This window comes from Pocillopora damicornis, chromosome 1, assembly GCF_964200805.1.
Source record: "Pocillopora damicornis chromosome 1, jaPocDami1.2, whole genome shotgun sequence".
Classification (NCBI taxonomy): Eukaryota; Metazoa; Cnidaria; class Anthozoa; order Scleractinia; family Pocilloporidae; genus Pocillopora; species Pocillopora damicornis.
The window spans coordinates 8158900-8178341 of NC_142670.1; the positions used below are offsets into that span (position 1 = coordinate 8158900).

The window sequence follows — 19442 nt, forward strand, 5'->3', positions numbered from 1 at the left end:
AAACAAAGATTCCCAGTGGCTAATGGTCAACCGCAAGAATGAAAATTTGCAATCGATACCAAAAATTTACTCTCTTGAGCTTGACTCTATATAACTATTTAACATTTTAGTCCACTCTATTCTTTTAAAAGAATAATAAGGAATGTAGTGAAGCAATTTGTTACGATGTTAATCGATAATTTTGCTATGCTTGTTTTCAATATGTGCAAAGTCTGAGTTCTTTAGATTAAATTTGAACTGAGAAAAGACGTCAAAAATTTACATGATATTCAACTTCCTGTATAATAAATTAGCAACAGAACGTTGATTTTGTTCAAAACAAAACACGCTGGAAGCTTGTTCTTTTACCATGAGACTGATCTGGAAAAATATTTTTCCAAACGGGAATTGCTACCAACCTGATACTGCCAGAAGGAATTTTAAACTGATATTCTGCTCATAAAAATTTGGGGAAAAAAGATCAGAACTGGTTGAGTGTAAAGAGAAACGTAACCCAAACAGAAAAGAGAAATGTTAACGAAAGCTTGTCAGATTTGGGGAATCGTCCTATTTTCAGTAACTTTATTGAGTGAGTACCAAAGTTCTTTCTACATCATAAAAATTTGTTCAGTTTATTAGTATCACAAGCATACTCCAAAAAGAATAACTTCTTCAGAGTTCTCGAGCACGATTCGACCTTGTTGCTCTCCCAAAAGCACTCGCGGGAAAATACGGCAGCAGATAGCGATAGCATCTTTTAAATTTTCTTGTTCCTGTAAAACGAGGGCATACTTTTAGAAGCAGGTATATAATTATTACTGAACTATAGATAACGCTTGTTAGGTATAAGCTTAATCGAACTTGATTAGTTTTGAGGTGTAACTCTTACGCGGTAATGTAAATAAAGAAGGTTTATTTTCAGCCCGGTGAATAAGATTAAAGATATCGATTCTCTGTAATGACTAAGAAAACGCATGCATATGAGAAATCCTACCTAAACTACCTTTAAAAAACATAACGATTTAAGACCCCTTGAAAATCAAAAAGAAAAATGGAATATTAACCTCCATCCTTTCTTTCCCATCTAAATTTTTAGCCTTTATCGCATTGTTGATTCATCAAGTTCACATAGTTAAACAGAGAAAGTTTTCATCGTAATTCTCGCCATAAGTTTCTAAATTGGGCAGGAAAATCCATCGTAATTATACTTCAGAAACTAATCCCATGGCAGCCATCTACTAGGCAACCCCCCCCCCCTCCCTTAAAAAAAAGGAATAAGAATTTATTCAGGAATAACTGCTCCTGCCCGTGCACTATCTAATTTCCTGAAGTAACGATAAAAATAATGATAATAATAATTAAATGAAATAGTAAAAATGAGAATTACAGATGAGTTCAATACGTGAACTGCGCCAGATATATTGTATTTTTCAGCATCTCTCTTAAATTTTGTTTATTCAGAGAGTAAAGTATTATGCCATATGTTTTCCTTTTAAAGAGCGAATTTGCATTTCAATTTTTTTGTGAAATCGGATAACACTAACATGGTGGCATTCTTGCAGCTCAAATTTGAAGTGTACGTGACGACCCATTTCAGTGCTTTAAGTTAATTTATTGAAATTCTCGGCAGTACCATTAAACAATTTATGGTTGTCTCTCTCTCGTCCCAATAAAGAAACATTTAAAAGGAACGCAATTCTGATCAGTAAGGTTTGCTTAGTAAAGAACTGATTAATCTGTCATTTGATTTGGAGAAATTATCGTATTGTTCTCACAAATTTTACTTTGCCAGGATTTGCCAGACTTGACCAAGATAGCTACCCTGTCCCGTCGTGTTCGCTGCCATTATTGCCATCACCAAGCTCACCGTCGTCATCGTCACGTTTTCGGTCACCATTTCCATCACTATTACCACCGTCATCGTTGTCGTCGTTGTCATCGTCATTGTTAGTATTATTGCCATCTTCGACATCAAGGTTACTGTTAGTATCATCATCGTCGTCGTCGTTGCCGCCATTATTGCCATCACCAAGAATACTGTCGTCATCGTCACGTTTACAGTCACCATTATCATCATCACACTCATCAACATCCCACTCATTTCCGTCACTATTACCAACGTTATTGTTGTCGTCGTTGTCATCGTCATTGTTAGCGTCATCGTCACTTTCGAAATCAATGCCATTGTTAGTGTCATTGTCATCATCGTCGTCTTCGTCATCGTCGTCTCCAAATTTGACTTCTCCGCCAGTGACAATTGAGAGGCTGGTATGTACTGCAATTTCTCTAAATACTTACATTCATTATTTTCATTAAATAAATCGTTCATTGACATCGTTTTCTTTTCCTAGGCAATTGAATATGTTTCTAAACTTGGTGCGATAGAACTCAAGAGAGAAAGTTCACTGAAGGTATACCTTTGCTTAAATTTTAGTTTTCAATCGTCTAACTAAATTGCTTTGTATAGCTTGCTCATTCTCTTGAAAGTGACTATCTTTAGATAAACGCGAAAGCGGTCAAAGCTTTGACTTAAAATCGAGAACAGAACGTTTTAAGAGCACTATGAGAATCTGGTGCAGGCGCATATTCTACTTTGATATAAAAGCAGATCTGTAACTTATGGTGCCGAAAAGTCTTTTCACTTCTTTTTTGTTGTTGTTTGAAGCTGTTCTTGCCTTTATTTTTATGTTTTGGTTATTTTATGGGATATTTCAGAAATTTTAACTCAAATTTTAGTTTTTTTTCATACGAGAAGGATTATTTCTTATTAGAAGCCTGTTTACCTCCGCCGACTGTCTTCGTGTGGAAACTCAATTTTTACTGATTTGACATCATTATCAGACATTAAAAATATCTGAAGGTAATGTGACAGGAATAAAGAGTATTTCATAACGTTACAGGGGGCAATGCGTTTGTTTAACGACTTCACCAATCAGTATCAGAAGATAACAAAACCTTTCAAGGGCCAACTTGGTGAAGAAGAAGTTAAGAAAGGAACAGCAGCTATCTTTAAGGTAGCAGTCGCATTCGAGAAATTGGTTCTCAACTACAGCATGTACCACCTGAATAGGACGAAACTGTTAAAGAAGATGACTGACAGTAGAATGGGTGAGTCAAATGTCGTCTTTTCAGATTTGTGAAACTTTGTCGATTAAATAAATAATGACCAACAAAAGACCACCTGGCTGTCTAAAATAATGAATAAGGGGGGTAAGTTTCTAAAGAAACTGTGGTGCTGCGTTGTTGGGAGAGCATAACAGGGTAATTAAGTATTATTTACTGAACTGGTAACGCAAACTGGCCTCCGTAAAGAATTGGCGTTTCGAGTTTTAGCCCTTCGTCATAGCGATTGACGAAGGGCTAACTAAAATAATGGCTAACCTGCAGCCTGGCTTGAAGAAATAAGCTATGCGCGTTACTTCTCAAAGGACGCTCGGAAATAATTTCACGCACTTAAGTCTCCTTTCTTTTGTATTGATAAAAATAGATGCAGATAGAAATTTGTAAATCCTTTTTTTTTTCTACTTGGATGTGAAAAAAAATTCCGAAATTTTTATGACGTCTTTAGAATATTACATTTCACCTTTGTCAAATAAAACTGAATCGCTTTAAGACAATAGTGTGGCGTTACCACCAGCACCTTTGCTTGGAAACCTGGCACATCAACTCCGTCCACGCTCCTTTAAATCGTGATGACGGCGGCTTACTTCCTTACGCCTATTTATACCTTGTCAGAAAAAAAAGGGAAGCTAATTAGTATAAAAGGACTTCTTGTTGTAGCGTTTAGATCACCCCTGACGAAGGCATTAGGCAGCAGTGGTCGAAACGTTGGGTCTCTGAATTGAAACTTCTCGGTTACATTAATGAAATCTTTAAACCATGGCAGCATGAAACCATGTCTGAGTGTGGCTCATTTTTTAGACTTCGCATGTATATTCAAATATGCTATAAAATTCTAAAACGGCAGTTACTTTGTTACGGTGTAATTCATTCAACAGAAGTAATACTACACTCCTACAAACTCAACTACTTTATCAACCAACGTGTAATAATTATTACTAAGAAGCTAAGCGACCCTATTTTACCTTAACCTTTTACAGATTATAGCTTTGATGCCACTGACAAAAAAATAGATGTTTCCTCCAAACCCTCCTGAAATGTGTCATCTTTAAACTAAGTCATAGTAGCTCTCTCTCGGTATAGTTTTCCAGACAGACAATCACGACCGGAAACAACAGCTACTTCTCTTAAATGACTACATATAAATCTACAACGTATTGTAGAACTTTTCAGAAGCTTACAATTCAGCTAGTCTGGTAGAATTTAATCATGATTACATATAACCTAATAGAAAGTTCTGGAACGTTCCATGCTAAGTCATCAGATGGCTGGAGCATCCATGTCACAATAACAAGCCATTCTAGAAATCTCCACAGAATCTACTTTTTACAGTCATTGTTTATTACATTTCCGTCTTATCTTTTCCTTCCTCCGACAGTTGTACGCATGAGGATTGGCTATCAGAATGATCCGAATAACTTCCTTCTCGAGGAAGAAGAATGGCAAACCAGCATTAACATTTCCTCTGCAAACTTTGCCAAGAATGGTAGACACCATTTAATCTCAAAATTGTGCAATGCCATTTTGCTACCGATTAATGCTTCATTTCTGTAGTGCTTCTACGAAGTCTTTCGCATTTTGACTTTGAAATTGCTTTTTCCTTTATCAAAGTGCGTTTGGTGAAATATCTGAAAAAAGGCTAATAGACACGTAAAATTTGTTGGTATATTTATGTTTTAGGTCTCAAGAAGTAAAAAAATGACCAAAAAAGGGCATCTTTATTGAAATATTTTATTAAAGTCTGGGAGAAGTAAAAAAATAATAAAAAAGAGGCAGCTTGATTGAAATATTCCAGTAAAGTCTGGGAGAAGAATGTGAGGAAGAATAATGAATGTTGTGATGATGCAGTGTCCAGCATAAAGTAATAGTTGGCTCGGTAAAATACTTGTTTTGGGGGGTCAAATAAATAGCTTTGATCTTAAGATTCTACTTACGTTTCGGTGTTCGAAAAACATATTGGGTTGTATTTTTGAATATCCCCATTTATTATATAGCTGGCAGATGTTGTGGGCTATTAGAAGCGAATCATGTGTTCTGGTTTTTCTTTTCTTTTCTTTTCTTTTCTTTTGGAACGATGTGGTGGAAAAATAAGATTATATTTGGGGCTAAGGCTTTGTTTTGAATAAGTATGGGGTTACACCAAAGCCTCTCCGCGGTTTGTATGTCTTTTTTGTTTATTTGTTTGCTCAGGTTCCGTGGTTGTAGGATGTTTGTACAAAGATCTCCATGAATTGCTGCTGACTAAGCAGTCCATTGGGAATGAAACTCACAATTCAAGGTGACCTTAATACGTAATATATTAGAGAATCGGTTCATGCTTAATGTGCGTGCGTTGAGTTGCATGCTATGCTGAGCCATAAAAAAAAAACACAGCCACGAAATATGCCGGAAACTCAATATGTAACCGAAGGCACGACGCTTAACCTTGATGCCAGTCATCTTAAAGGAAATTAGAAAGCAGTGCCATTTCCTGTTTCCTGCGACGTTTGACTATCATAATTTTAATAGCTAAATGTGGCGAAGTCCTCAGTCAATAATTTCTACAACATCTAAAAAAAAATTTCAAATGTTTTGGCTATTTGTCAACCTCTAAATCGCACATAGGGCTAAAACATTCCTTTTTTTTACCGTTAAATAGTGGAGACAAAAAATTATACAGAACCTTTTTCTTCATAAAAAATACGGTTTAACAGTTTGGTTTTCAAGACAGATAGCATAACGGCCATGGTGATTTGAAGAGTATAACTTTCTAAACAGGTATGTCAACACCAGGATAACGACCGCGGCTATGGATCCTAAACCGGAAATTTTACAAGATCTCATCTTGAAGTTCAGAAACCTAAAGGTACTTAATTCCTAGAAGACTGAAGAATAACTTCAGTCCTTCTATATTGTGTTGAGTCAATTCAAACGAAATGAAATTTATTTCTAGGTCGTTGAGGAAAAAAAGCATTGCATGTTTTGGAGTGGCTTCAGCAAGAGGTAAAGACATATAATATCACATTAACTAATTTGTTTTGAAATTAATTTATTCTTTAACATTTAAATTAAGTTATGACCTTCAATTTAGTATCAGTTTGTCTGTCGCTTCCAGAAATTTCCATATGAGATCAATGTTTATTATTCTTTTCCTATAAACGATGGGATGAGAGGGCATCTTGAGAGTCTGAATGTATTTCAAAAAATTAAACTAGACCTGCTTCCAGAATGAACCTTTCGACACTCTGCTGGTTTCAAACCCTAATCGCTTATCTCACATTTTTTTTATTCGTCATTCATTTACTTTTTTCAGTCCAGACGGGTACTCAGAGGATGGTTGTCATGTAGATACAGCGAAGAGTAACTCAGAAGAAACAGTCTGTAGATGCAATCATTTGACTTACTTTGCTGTCCTAGTTGATTTGGACAGTGGTGGCACAAAGGTTTTTTTTTTTAATCATCGATATTTTTTTAACGTACTTCTACCGTTAGGTTCAATAATCAATTTTTTGTTTCCAATTTTTGATAAAGCTCTCCAAGAAGGACGGAACGATCTTGGAGACTATCACGTACGTAGGGTTAAGTCTTTCCGTCATCGGGATGCTTTTGACAATCGTCCTTTATTCTTTCCTCACGTAAGTACTGTTACCAAACAATAACTTATGACTTTGATGCTGATTTCATAAAGTTGGCCAGGGTGTGCAAAACTAGATTTTAAAAATCACTTTTGGCAACTACGATTTGAAAGACTATTGTGCTTACTGGATTAAATAGTCAATGACCGAGATCTGTGCAGTTATGGGACGAGTGCCAATCGTTATTATTAACTATCTGTTCATCTGTTCTCAATCCCCCTTAATTTGCGATAGACTGCAACTCAGTGTAACTCAGAAATAGCAGTAGTGTTCCTTCCAATCTCCCTTATACTTTGCATGCTGAATATTTAAATTACTTATTCATATATTTACTAGTCAGTGTTTATTCTTTTCTTCTCTAGACTTTCAGTTACGTTTGCCTTTGATAACTATCACTGATTTGTCTTGCTTTTTACTTCATCAGAGATGTTCGTGAACCTCTATCACAAATACGTTTAAGTCTTTCTGTGTCCCTCGGAGCTGGACAAATAATATTTCTTGCCGGGATAAACGCCACAGAAAACATGGTAAGTTGCATATTATGGAAGAAATTGTTATTTAACACTTCAGATTTTTCACAGCCAGGATCATGTTCTTTCTTTCTCTTTTGTAGGCTGCTTGTATCACAGCAGCAGCTCTTATGCAGTATTTTCTGATGGCTGCTTTCTGTTGGATGCTGGTTGAAGGAATTTATCTCTACCTGTTTGTCGTCAAGGTTTACAACATCAACACTAAGATGCACATGTACCACGTCATATCATGGGGTATTTATAACTATTTTTTGCCATATTTGGTATATTATTCCCCGACATTTACATCATTCTTCGTTCTCTCTATTTGTAGGTCTTCCTGTCGTCATGGTAGCCATTTCACTGAGCATTGCTGCTGCAAAAGAAGGGATGAAAAGCTTTACCAGTGATAAATAGTAAATAAAAACATTTGATATTTTCTTGTTTCCACTATATTTCAGTTATGGTGACAATTTTTCTTTTATTTTTTTTTCCTTGTCTCAAGTTGCTGGCTGTCTTCAACTAATAAGCCAATCTGGATTTTCGTGGCATTCGTGGTGTTTATCGAATCAGTAAGTTTATGACTAATTGACGTAATATGATTTTTTTTTATTCATATTTTCGAATTGATTGTCATGTTTCTTTTTATCGAAGACTATTGTCTATTTTTTTTTAAATTTTAATCATTATTATTATTTTTTAAATTTTTATTCAGCTCAACATTTTAATACTTGTACGAGTCATAATGGAGATAACTACACTCGTAGAACCATTAGCGGAAGACAACTATGCTCGGCAAATAAGGTATGACTCGACTTGTTTTAGCAGTGTGAGTTTAAATAATTGCATTGTTATTTTTCCAAACCTAAATGGCTCTTCTCATGGAGTTTTCTAGTTCTTCCCAAGGGATCATTGAACGTCGAGGGGAAAGAAAATCCACTGAATCCTTCGAGGCCAGTCACATTACATTTCATAGTATTACCTTGTTCCATGATACTCGCTTAACTTCCCTATTAATCTGAATCAGTGGGTGGTCTTATAGTGATAAAATTTGAAGGAAAAAAAAAGTAAAATGTCTAACTCTCATGCCCCGTTGTAATTGTTCTCATCCTTTAGACTTGGCGTTAAAGCGGGCGTGGTGATGATTCCCCTGCTGGGCGTTTCGTGGTTGTTTGGTTTCCTGGCACCATTGCACAAAGTTTTCACTTATATTTTTACCATCCTCAACTCTACGCAGGTTAGCTTAGACTCGTGGTTCATGAGATTAAATTAATCACGCTAGAAAGTAGAAATCTCTCTGTTGGCATGGTTGTAGACATTTTAGTTGTGGCGAGATCAATTTGGTCCTAAGGACAAATAAGTTATAACTGATTACTTTGTTTGTACATAACATAAAAGTTCTTGCCACTTTTTACGTCACTCTTACAATTGACACAAGTTTTAATACTAATACCACATTCATACTAAAGCCCAAACTTACTTAAACTTTTTTGTCTGTCTGTTTGTTTGTTTGTTTTTGTTCTATTTTATCATAGAAGCGGCTTAAGGTAACTTTTGTGTGCGTCCAGTTTAGCACGTTGAAAATACAAGTTAGTGATCTTCTGGAAACCATAAAAAATAATTTTTAGCTCGCTGTTGCTGATTTCCAATTAGTTTAACTTGGTCCCACTAATCATCTTTATTTCTGGTTTAAATGGGGTAAAAATTCAGCTTAATTCGTTCCAGAAACCCAACATGACCCTTAACCCCTCATACATTACAAAAGAGAAAAATGATTCTCAACCCTTTTTTTGTTTGTTTTAGGGCTTCCTGATTTTCGTGCTGCATTGTGTGCGAAACACCCAGGTGAGATGAACTTTGAAAATCATTTTATCCTTTTTTTTTTAATTTTTTACAGTTTTTTCTTAATTATGTGCAGTTAAAATTTTTCCGCTTTTCCACCCTCAGATTCAAGAGCGATTCAAACGAAAGCTGAACACTGTTTTTCCATCTGTATATACTAAAAACTCCGCAATGAAGGGCTCGCAAACTAATCCAAGTGCTGTCGAAGATATAGGGGCGGCCGAATTGCAGTCTTGCGATGAATTTGAACTGAAATAAAATTTAAATAACTGAAACTAATCATCGAATGTTTGATACGATCGTCAGGTTTGATATGTCAGGTCGCTCTATTCGCTTCGAGTTACGAGCTCATTGTAATGTTCATGATTGTATTTTAAAGATGTTTAAGGCTAGTTTGAATGTGCTGTGACCTCGTTTCATGCGCTTTTAGGTCGTAGTTTTCCGTGAACAGCATTTTACTTGACTCTCGCAATCGTTTCAGTCTTAGATCATCAGTTATTTATTTGTTTCGTTATTTTGAAATCCTCTGTGCCAAATGTTTGCTATTATTGAACGACGACGCAGTCTCCCTTTTTGATATTCGGAGTAAACACAGGGTTACTTGTCAAATAGCTTTTTTGTTATTGTAATAAAAACAGCTGTGGAAAAAACTTTAAGCTAATAAAGATCTTCATGGATTAATAGATAAATCAATAAAGTAATAAATGACGGATTACGTCTATTGTGAAACTGTTTTATCCGAACAATGAAGTTTTTTTATTAAATCTCTGAAATAAGGGTTACTTTTTCGAATCGCAAATGTTGCGAAAACGACTAGTAGTATCATTGGTTGTTATGAAAACTGACCGGTTTGGGGTCAGTCTTAGGGCCCTAACGTTAAGCACATATCTACACAAAAACTTCTGTGTTAGGGCAACGATAGACTTAAGCAGCGGTTCTGAAATACGTGAATAAATTACCAAAATGGCAGTAATTTACAATGATAACAAATAAGGTAAATGAATTTCGAAAGATAAAAGGACAACAAGAACACACCTGGCTGTTAGGATACGTGAATGAAACGACATTGAGACTCCTTGGGAAAAAAATTCGACTACATGGTGCGGAAAATTATATCAAAATGCTAACGCCGCGCAGAGATTGGAAACTAGGAAACCGCTAAAAGACTTTGCAACAGCACGAAAATCTGAGCGAATCACGGCTTTTCAATATTTTCCCTTTACCTAGAACGCTTGATCAGCTTGGAAAACACAAATATATCTTGGTGAAGTAGAAAACGGAAAAGCGGCTGCACCTCTCGTTGAACCGTCCTTAAATCATAAATCATAAATCACGTCCTAAAAAAAAAACCAATAAATTTCGCGTTCAGCATCTTGTTATATATGCTTTTTCTCTGTGTATGAAGACATAAATATACAACTTAAAACAGAAGAGTAAGGTGTTGATAAAAATGGTCTCCAACACTTGGCATTATTTTGGCAGGGAAACATTTTTCAACCGTCCTAAATGATTTTTTGCAAGACAAAATAAATCATGAGGCTTTTTAGCTTCACTCTTATTTTGACCTAACTGTTGAAAAATACATTTGCTGACATTGATTTTTATCTCACTTTGACCCAACCATAGGAGAAAGGGAAATAATTTCATTTTTGTTGTTTTCCTCTTAAAAGATCTCCCCACTAAAGTCTTCGACCACTATAATTTCATTGACTGAATAAATAACTTTTACGATTAGTGTATACTAAAGAGGAAAAAAAATTATGGATTGATTAAAACTGAGCTTCCGTCAATTGTTGAGGTATGTAGGCTCATTATTGCTCATTATTACTCATTATGTCTTCGGCACTGATGGGCGCAGCCCGCAGGTCTTAAGCCGGCAACCGTTGGGAACGAGCGAAATGTTCGTGAGTGTTCTGGCGCGAGTATGAGAGACCCCTTGGAGACCTATCGCGTACTCGCTCGGGCTGCTGCTCAAATGAGAGATAACTGGCTGGCTTAGTTTATTTCTTCTGCCATAGCTTTTTTGGTACTTTTCTCTTGGTTCGATTTAGAAAGTCCGGCGAGGTATGTATAAACTCCGTGTTGTGGCCAGCGTGTTCACACGTCACAGGTTGCTTGGAATATCAAGATGAAATATTTTATGAATTCTCCCAGACTCCCTTGCGTTTCGATGATGCTATGTTAACAAGAAATAAAGTCTTCAATGGTGAAAGTTTGATGCGTGGAATGGAAAGAAGGATCTGGCAATAGACACCAGCGAGTCGATACCGTTTTAAAGAAGACGTTTTTATCATTGCTTATAAAATCGTTTTATTAAATGGCTGAGGAAGAATAAAAGGCGATAATTAGCATACGTATTGAATCGAAAAATAAATTTTAATACTCCCCGTCGACGTGTCACATAATATTTTAAACCTAAGGCTATGCATTTTACTTGGCACGATAATGACGCTCTTGCACCATGCTGTAAAAATTGATTAAGGTCAGTTTGATCAATGTTTTTTACAAAATTGCTTCGTCTTTTTTTTTTTTTTTTCTTTGCTACAGTCTTAAGCGGGTGCAAAAGACCAAAATAACTAATTCCTGTCGAAAGACACGATGTCAGTATCGTGAATGACTGTAGATTTTCCCACCTTAATCAGCCATAAACAGCTGGTTCTGACTCAAACCAACACAAGCTGCAAACCCCATCCTTTTAACAAGATACTCGTCTCTTTAACTACAAATTGTTATTATCCTCTTGTGGGGAAGTATTGGTGTGATTTTTAGCGTATACAAACTTGGGAAGATAGTCTCCCTTCCTTGAGCGCGTGCTAACAGGAATCAGACTAAGTACATCATGATGAAAAATTGTCAAAAATGCTCAACAACTTTAGTGTGAATGACTTTGTCGAGTCAATATAAACGTTATTCATGAAAGATTGATTTTTGTTTCAATCAGAAACATAAGCATTTTTAATGCGTATCTATCAAGTGCTCTAACGAGTAATCACTTTATGAATATGTTTAATACGATCAGTTGCATTGTACAAACACTATTTTAACATAGTGCGGGTGCATGTCCTATCTTATTCCTGAGGAGATACAATGGTATAAACCCTATTCACCTACGACCATGCATCTATAACATCACGTGTGCAGTTTCACTTCGGCTGCAAGTTCCCGTCCATTTGTTTGTTTCTGTGTTTGATGGAAACATGATTTCGTGCAGACTTACATATGAGATACCCGCTATAGTTCCCGCTTTGAAAATTGTTAATTCCTAAAAGCGACTATCGTTAAACGAGATCCCTGATTAAGTTTTCATTATTTAAAAACATGATTTATCAATTCATTATTTTTTTCACGTTAACAGAACTTCAGGATAAAAAAGTGATTTTCATTATAGTAAAGTAGTATCGTTTGTTTCACGATGTGGTAACTTATGATGTGAATCGCAAAGTTTCAGCTGCATTCTGTTGGTCTTCATCAGGTGATAAGGTCGACTGGTTCGGGTGTTGTCATAAGGCAGGATGCTCCGATGTAATTGATTGGTTTTTCCACAGCTGCAATTAGCGTGTTTTGATCCTCGATGTTATTGAGTTCAGTTTTACATAGTAGATAATATCTCAAAGCCAACATATCAGATCCAGATAATAGCTGGAAATGTTGGAATTTGTTCAAATTTTATTTAATAACGACTATAATAGCGTGTTTTCCTTTTTTTTTTTTTTTTCGCAATTCTTTCCCCACTTCTTGTCTATCATAAGAACATCTGTAGATATATAGATCATCAAAAGTGGCAAATTTCGTCACACCTAACACATCTTGTCCGCAGGAAGAAGAGGGTTGAGCACTTTATCGTAGAAATAAAAGTAACGGAAGAGAGGGAAATTGCACAGCCGATTTGCTTATCGGGAACTTGAAAATAAAGCTCGCGCAGGATCACTTAGTCCTGTTAAAGGTTCCCTTTCCTTCCGTGTTGAATTATGTTTCGATCAAAATCTCCTGTATTGGGCAGAATGTAATTTAATATCTGACGTTAACTTAAATTCCAATTTTTTTTGTTGAACCACGCGCTACGTAAATTTTCTAAGGCTGTCATGCGCTTGCCGAGCGCTCTTTACATATGAATTTAGTGTTCAGCACACGCGCATGTAGCTGAGAAAATAGGCAGGGGTTTTCTTTGGCAACTTAGCGTAATCATTCTGCAAAGATATGAACTCAGTCATTACACAATGTGCACTAAAGGAGAAGTTATGCAGTGAGAGAAAGGAAATAATGCAGATTTATGGCTCAACTATTTCCCGCCGAGCGCACTTCGTTTTCTGATCCGTTAACGGATGATGATCAACTTCAAAGACCCAGTAAAACTCACATCGAGCAGGTGATTTAACTAAACGGAGAATATATATTTATATGTATTTTTCAACCTGAGAAATTCTGTAGTTCATTTGCATTCTTACACTTGCCCGAACATATTACTAAATCATCCCTGCCTTCGAAGTCAATATTATGCGGGCCTAAAACACACACTCTTATCTCATGATGGATCGATGACAGTTATATCTGTTCGGGTGCACGTAGATGAACAGATGGCATATTTACGCTAGTTTCCGGTGGACATAATATTTTTTCCCCAATTAACGACTACCTATAAAAGTGGATCCTCATTAGTTTTGAGTTGTTTACAATTTTTTCAAACACCCATTTTCATATCCACGTTAAGAAAAATTTAGCTTGATGAAGCTATTTTCGTGTCGTGAATCACTTGCATCTGTTAAGTAAAACAGCATTCTGCATCTGGTGTAAAGAGCTTTTAGTCTTATTGGTCCGTTTACGAGTGGAAAAATAGAACTCTCGCGGCTTATGTCAGCAAAAGCGGTCGAATGTGATGTTTATTACACTCACGTCCTATAAAATAGTTTAAAAAACGTTGACTAAAATCGGCTGCTCTTGTGATTTTACCAAGTCACGGACCATTATAAGGGTGCCGACATACACTAACGGCAACTTTTGATTGAGTAAGTTGATGGGTGGTGCGATGAGAGGGATTCAATTCAGCAAAATGTCCACAGCCCTGTCTTTACGTTGTGCGCTGAGTAAGTACAAGCTTTACTACTTCTCTTGGTTATGCTTTAGAAACAAAGAAGACAATGAATTAAAAAATGAATTAAGGAATAAATGATAGGACATCAATATGTCGGTATCGGGGCATCCTGCAGCCCTCGGCCGCTTCAAACCAGAGAGACGCAAGTCAAGTGGCAAGTATTCATCTCTCTAAAAACAAATCGATTGAACTCGACAACGTCCGCTCTTGAGTTTTATCACATAAAACAACTGGCTGAATGCGGAGTTTGCACTTTTTTTTTTATACAGTTTTTGCCACGACACAATTCGAAATGATTTGAAAGCAATGAGTCAGTATGAAACAATTACGAAGTTTTGAAAATGAAGTGCGGTCCGCGTGATCATAAAGATCAAAGGAACTAAAAGCTTTGTTCTTACCATCTTTGGCTAACTGGAGTTTCGTCGTTCGATGAAGCATCAGTCGTTCCAGTCCTGCTAAAACAATTTAAAAAAAAAAGGAAAAACTGTAATAAAATTAAACCCGGCGGTGCAATTTGTCTTCAGTAACCCTTTTTCTTAACATTTTGTAATATCGGTGTGTACTTATATCACTTCCGTGGAATTAATTCCACCCCACTAAAGCGAAAAAGAGTCTTGTGGTATTAACTCATTGATCATATTTTGGACTGGCTTTTGTGTTTTGTGTACTCTTGGGCTACATTGATTTACAATTCGTATTTTCCATCCAAATTTTATTGTTATTATTGTTAATATGTCATTTTGTCATTTTATTTATTTTCTATTCGACTGAATTATAGACTTTTTCGTTTTTTCTCATCAGATATATTAAAACAAACAATAACTTGATTGCCTCAAAAGTGCACTTGTACGCAAGTTTCCTAAAATTATCTCAGTTATCCTTATCCGGGGACCAAATATTTTTAAAATTAGAAATATATGATAAATTTATATTTGACCTCTGAATGATTGTAATGATAATAATAAAAAAGAAATGACAAAGTAATCCTCAAAGGTTAGGGAACACCATAGAAATTGAAGAGAAAAAAAAAGGTAAGAGGCCGTAATATTTGCATCTCTCCAAGAATGTTACTTAGTTGCTCATTTACTATTAGAACTGCGAGGGACGATTTTGAACCGCGTCAAAGTTTTGATCAGCTCTTTGGGATTTCTTTCTCCGCAATTGCTTTGATCGAGGTAATCTTTTAAGGACTGTTTTACCGTCATATTTGAACCCCAAGGAAACAAAATTGGTTCTTAGGAAATGGATAAAGTGCAATTTTTCGCACCAGGTGGAGGCTATTTGACAAACATCTTGGTCACAAACGTGTTAGCGTCGATAACGTTTCCTTTGCGATTTTTCAGTTTTCGCTAACAGCGCTCGATCGTTTCGAAGGAAAAAGTTTGCTTCTTCTTCTGTAACGGCGGCAAACCAATCAAACTCCTTGTATTAGCGCTAGAATAACAACAGGGGAATATCACCAGGAATTTCCCATTCTTAGCTAGGGTCTGTTCAGTCAGTTAACGTTTTACCTCAAGTCTTCATATATTTAAGGGCAGAACTGTATTCGAGTCCTTTTCGTTTGATAAGAGTCATTTTTGCAGTCAATAAGCTTGTTCAGGGTGACATTGTCTGCGTTTAAAACTAGACTGTGAATGGCGAAAGGTAAAAAAAAAGAGAAGATTCCTAAGGTGAAACTAAAAAAGAATCCTGGCTGTAAGCACAAGTATCGAGGAAGCTCGATGAGGAATGGTTGAAGAAACTCACCGAAACGGATAAGAGCTCGTGGTTGAAGCGACGGGCACACGGTCAGGAACCATTAACGAGTTCTGTCGCAGCATGCTCGAGCCGCTTTTGAGCTAAAAAAAAAAAATACCATAGAAAATTTAAAAAAAATAATAATAAATAAAAATAAAAAATTCAATCCAAATTGCGGGTCAGCAGATTATTTAAATACCGTCTGGTACGGGCGACTATTACCCGCAAAATATGTTTTTGCTGCGAGTCTCTCTAGACAACGCGGGACACTCCTGTGTTTCTATTAGCGGTCGGCATTGCGAAAAATTTACTGTTGACATAACTCGGCATGTAGTCACTCAAAGGCGTGAATTATTAGCAGAGCTTTGGAAGCACCAAAAAAAAAACATGCTTGTAACTACGCGATAATAGAGAATGTAAACCATACGGTTTGCCTTGAAATTCGGTTTTCGTACTTCCTAACATACCATCCGCACAACCCGGTGGGGGTTCCGTTTTCGAAATGGATCTCCCGCAATTGCCTGAGTGTAGAAAAAGAAAAACAAACAAGTTAGAACATTATGGGGTGGAAAATAAACTGAATATCAGCAGACTGCGGAACCTTAGAGCCAAGAACCAGCGCAACCAGCGGAACCGTTATGATGAAAAATAATAATAATAATAACAATACCTTAACGCTGCAGGTAATTTAGTGTTAACAACTGGGTTGAAAAGGGTAAAAAAGCTTTAGCTAATTTACCTTTTCAACCTAGTTGTTAACAATAAATTACCTGCTATACTCTCCCACCGACGCAGCACCACTGTTTCTTTAGAAACTTACTCCTTTATTCATTTGAATATCAGCAGACTGCGGAACCGTAGAACCAAGAACCAGCGCAACCAGCGCAACCAGCGGAACAGTTATGATGAAAAAAAAAATAATAATAATGATAAAAACTAAAAAAAATACCTTAACGCTGTTCGAGATTTTGTTTTCGTGTATAAAGAAGATAACATCATCAGAAAAATATGTTTGTTAGTTCTTTGCAAATATTTTTTTGGTTGTTGTTTTTTTATTCTGTATTTTTTTTAATCTATCTATCTTGACGTCCGATAGGTAACAAGTTTTGTTCAGCTGCTTGCGGAAATACTGCACTTTTTTCTTTCAATTCCTCAGTTAGCTCCTTAGGGAAGGTAAAAAAGCCATGGGTAGATTTTAAGGTGTATGTAGCGAATAAAATGCTCTAGTACTAGTCAACTTGAAATTTAAGAAACTCGTTTGTTGTTTCAAATGTTACAATCGACATAACAGTAAAATTATTTTCCCACTTTCTCTTCTACAGTCATCCTTCATTTGATAATGGAATTGCCAGGAACAGGTGAGGAAGTGTAATTACAATTTAATATTTATGTATCTTAAAATGACGTGAAAAGAAAGGATCCGACTGAATTATCAAAATGATTAGTTATAGACTTCCTGCTGCAGTGACACCGATCGTTTTGCGATTAAAAACATTAGTTGGAAAGCAAAACAAAAAGGTCAAAGATTAACGGTGCTATTACCCTGATTTCCCCAATTTCCACTTATAAAACCTTGCCTAATTCTAATTTTTCCTTCGGTGACGTAGAGGGTTTTGATGCCCATTGTTTTTTATCATTAATGGTATAAATTTTCTTTTTCTTCTCCATATCTTTATCGTTATTACTATTGTTATCATCAGTATACATTTTTTCCTTTATTTATTTATTTATTTTTTTGTCTCCATGCCATCATCAGAATTATCACTTTTGTTACAATCAGTGTACATTTTCTTCGTTTCTTTATTCCTTTATTTTTTTTATAGAGTCCCAAGCAACCTGTTTCAAAAACTCCTCCTACATATTTTCGAAAAGCGGAAGATATTGGTATAACAACGAGAATGTCTGTTACCTCCAGGGAGGTTACTTAGTCTCCATCGAAACTGAAGAAGAATGGCAGTTTATCAATCAGGAGATTCAAAAGCGTGGCACTTGGAATACTAGTGCGTGGCACATTGGTTTAAGGAAGATCGGCAGAGTTTGGACTTGGGTGAGTGGAGAACAACTGAATATTTCGAAATGGCGAGATTCTCAGTTAGATGATAGAGACGATAGAGCGAAAATATCCAAGAACAGAGGCCTATTTAATAGTATCTCTTGGGGTGATAAAAACGCCTTCATTTGCAAGATGCCCGGAGGTAAGATCACATTCCAACCATAAAGTATATTATGTGCTGAAACATTACAGTCTTGCAATTGTGTCATGAAAATTTCTCTTGCTTCTTAAAAGTGAAAATATTGTTCACATAATACGCTCACCTCACCTAACTTGTACGTGTGAGCGACGAATGAACTTTTAGGCGCGCATTAGTGGTTGAACATAATGCCCATGAAAAAAATCCGGGATATATGTCAAAAAAAAAAAAAAGATCACTCTAAAATTGTCCTTTTTTGCATCACCTGCAGTTGGAAAAAACAGCGATCGAAATTGTACACAACTTTACACAAAATTTTTTTGTCGAGCGCGCTGAGATTAGGATAATCTAACCAACGGAATTCTCCCTTGCCACAAGTTACAAGGCGTGTTCACTGACGTCGGTGAGTGAATACATGTTCTTTTAAACATAACACATCGAAGTATGTTTGCTCAAGGTCTTGAGTACCGGTACTGAAGACAGAGGGCACAATTTACAATGACAGAGCGCGTGAGAAACAAAAGCGCATGCACGTTAAAAACAAACAAACAAACAAAAAAACAAACAAAAACCAATAGCAACAACAACATCAACGGCACTGGTTTGGCAAACAAACTTAAGTTCAATGTCTGTCACGAAATTTTTTTTCTTTAAAAACAGTCAATAATCTTACGGAAAGTATTACGCATTTCCATCGACTATCCATTGATGAATGAAGTATAGCTCTGATCAGTCAATTAATGGAAAGTAATTGTAAGTAAATTTAAATCTGTTTCGAGATTGTGGGAGTTTGCTCGTTTATTTGGTGCAATCTTTTGTGTAAATCTGGTCTTTTGTCAAAAAGTGAATTTGAATGCAGTTTTTTCTCGTTGAATTCCTTCGTTTACTGTTATGAAGTTTACGGTACAAATGTCTAATTTGAGGAGACTTGCCAAGACTTACCAAAAGCGTATTTAAAGTATAGAATGAAGACTTCGCTTTCTGTTTTTCAATGAACAAATTGTTTGAAAGAATTCAGATATTAAATGATTGTAAAAATTCCATTAATTAATTCAATTTTAAACAAACACCTCACGTTCTAACTTCCTGAGTTACTTCTAGTGAAGGTCAAGGTTACTTACAAACGGTTTTCAGGCCGCGCGTCAACCCATCTAATGACAAACTTGTCACCAAAAATCATTTTACCATTCTTTTTGCCGGCAGCCACAGTGACTTGAGAGAGAGAAGGAGAGGATTAATAATCAGCTTGATTTGCTTTAAAATGATTTGCTTTAAAATACTGCTCAGCTGGCAAACGAAATACATTTATGAAAAATGACAACGTAGTTAGGGTTGTAGCTAGCGACTCGAGCAAACGTTA

General features: G+C 36.1%; 2 protein-coding genes across 2 annotated transcripts; both read left to right on the forward strand.

The window, feature by feature from the left end:
- Positions 1–312: 312 nt before the first annotated feature.
- LOC113676025 (adhesion G protein-coupled receptor D1) lies at positions 313–9776 on the forward strand. The gene is made up of 18 exons (XM_089187359.1): positions 313–568; positions 1772–2247; positions 2331–2390; positions 2880–3087; positions 4478–4585; positions 5290–5377; positions 5857–5944; positions 6032–6081; positions 6392–6521; positions 6610–6713; positions 7138–7240; positions 7327–7477; positions 7557–7638; positions 7728–7794; positions 7938–8026; positions 8339–8459; positions 9026–9067; positions 9170–9776. Exons 1-18 carry the CDS (start codon positions 511–513, stop codon positions 9320–9322), a joined length of 2178 nt encoding a protein of 725 aa, XP_089043485.1. The 5' UTR covers positions 313–510; the 3' UTR covers positions 9323–9776.
- Positions 9777–13846: 4070 nt separating this feature from the next.
- Positions 13847–18303, forward strand: LOC149051769 (dromaiocalcin-1-like). Its single transcript, XM_089187317.1, has 3 exons — positions 13847–14145; positions 17213–17248; positions 17714–18303. Exons 1-3 carry the CDS (start codon positions 14076–14078, stop codon positions 18106–18108), a joined length of 501 nt encoding a protein of 166 aa, XP_089043443.1. The 5' UTR covers positions 13847–14075; the 3' UTR covers positions 18109–18303.
- Positions 18304–19442: the final 1139 nt, after the last annotated feature.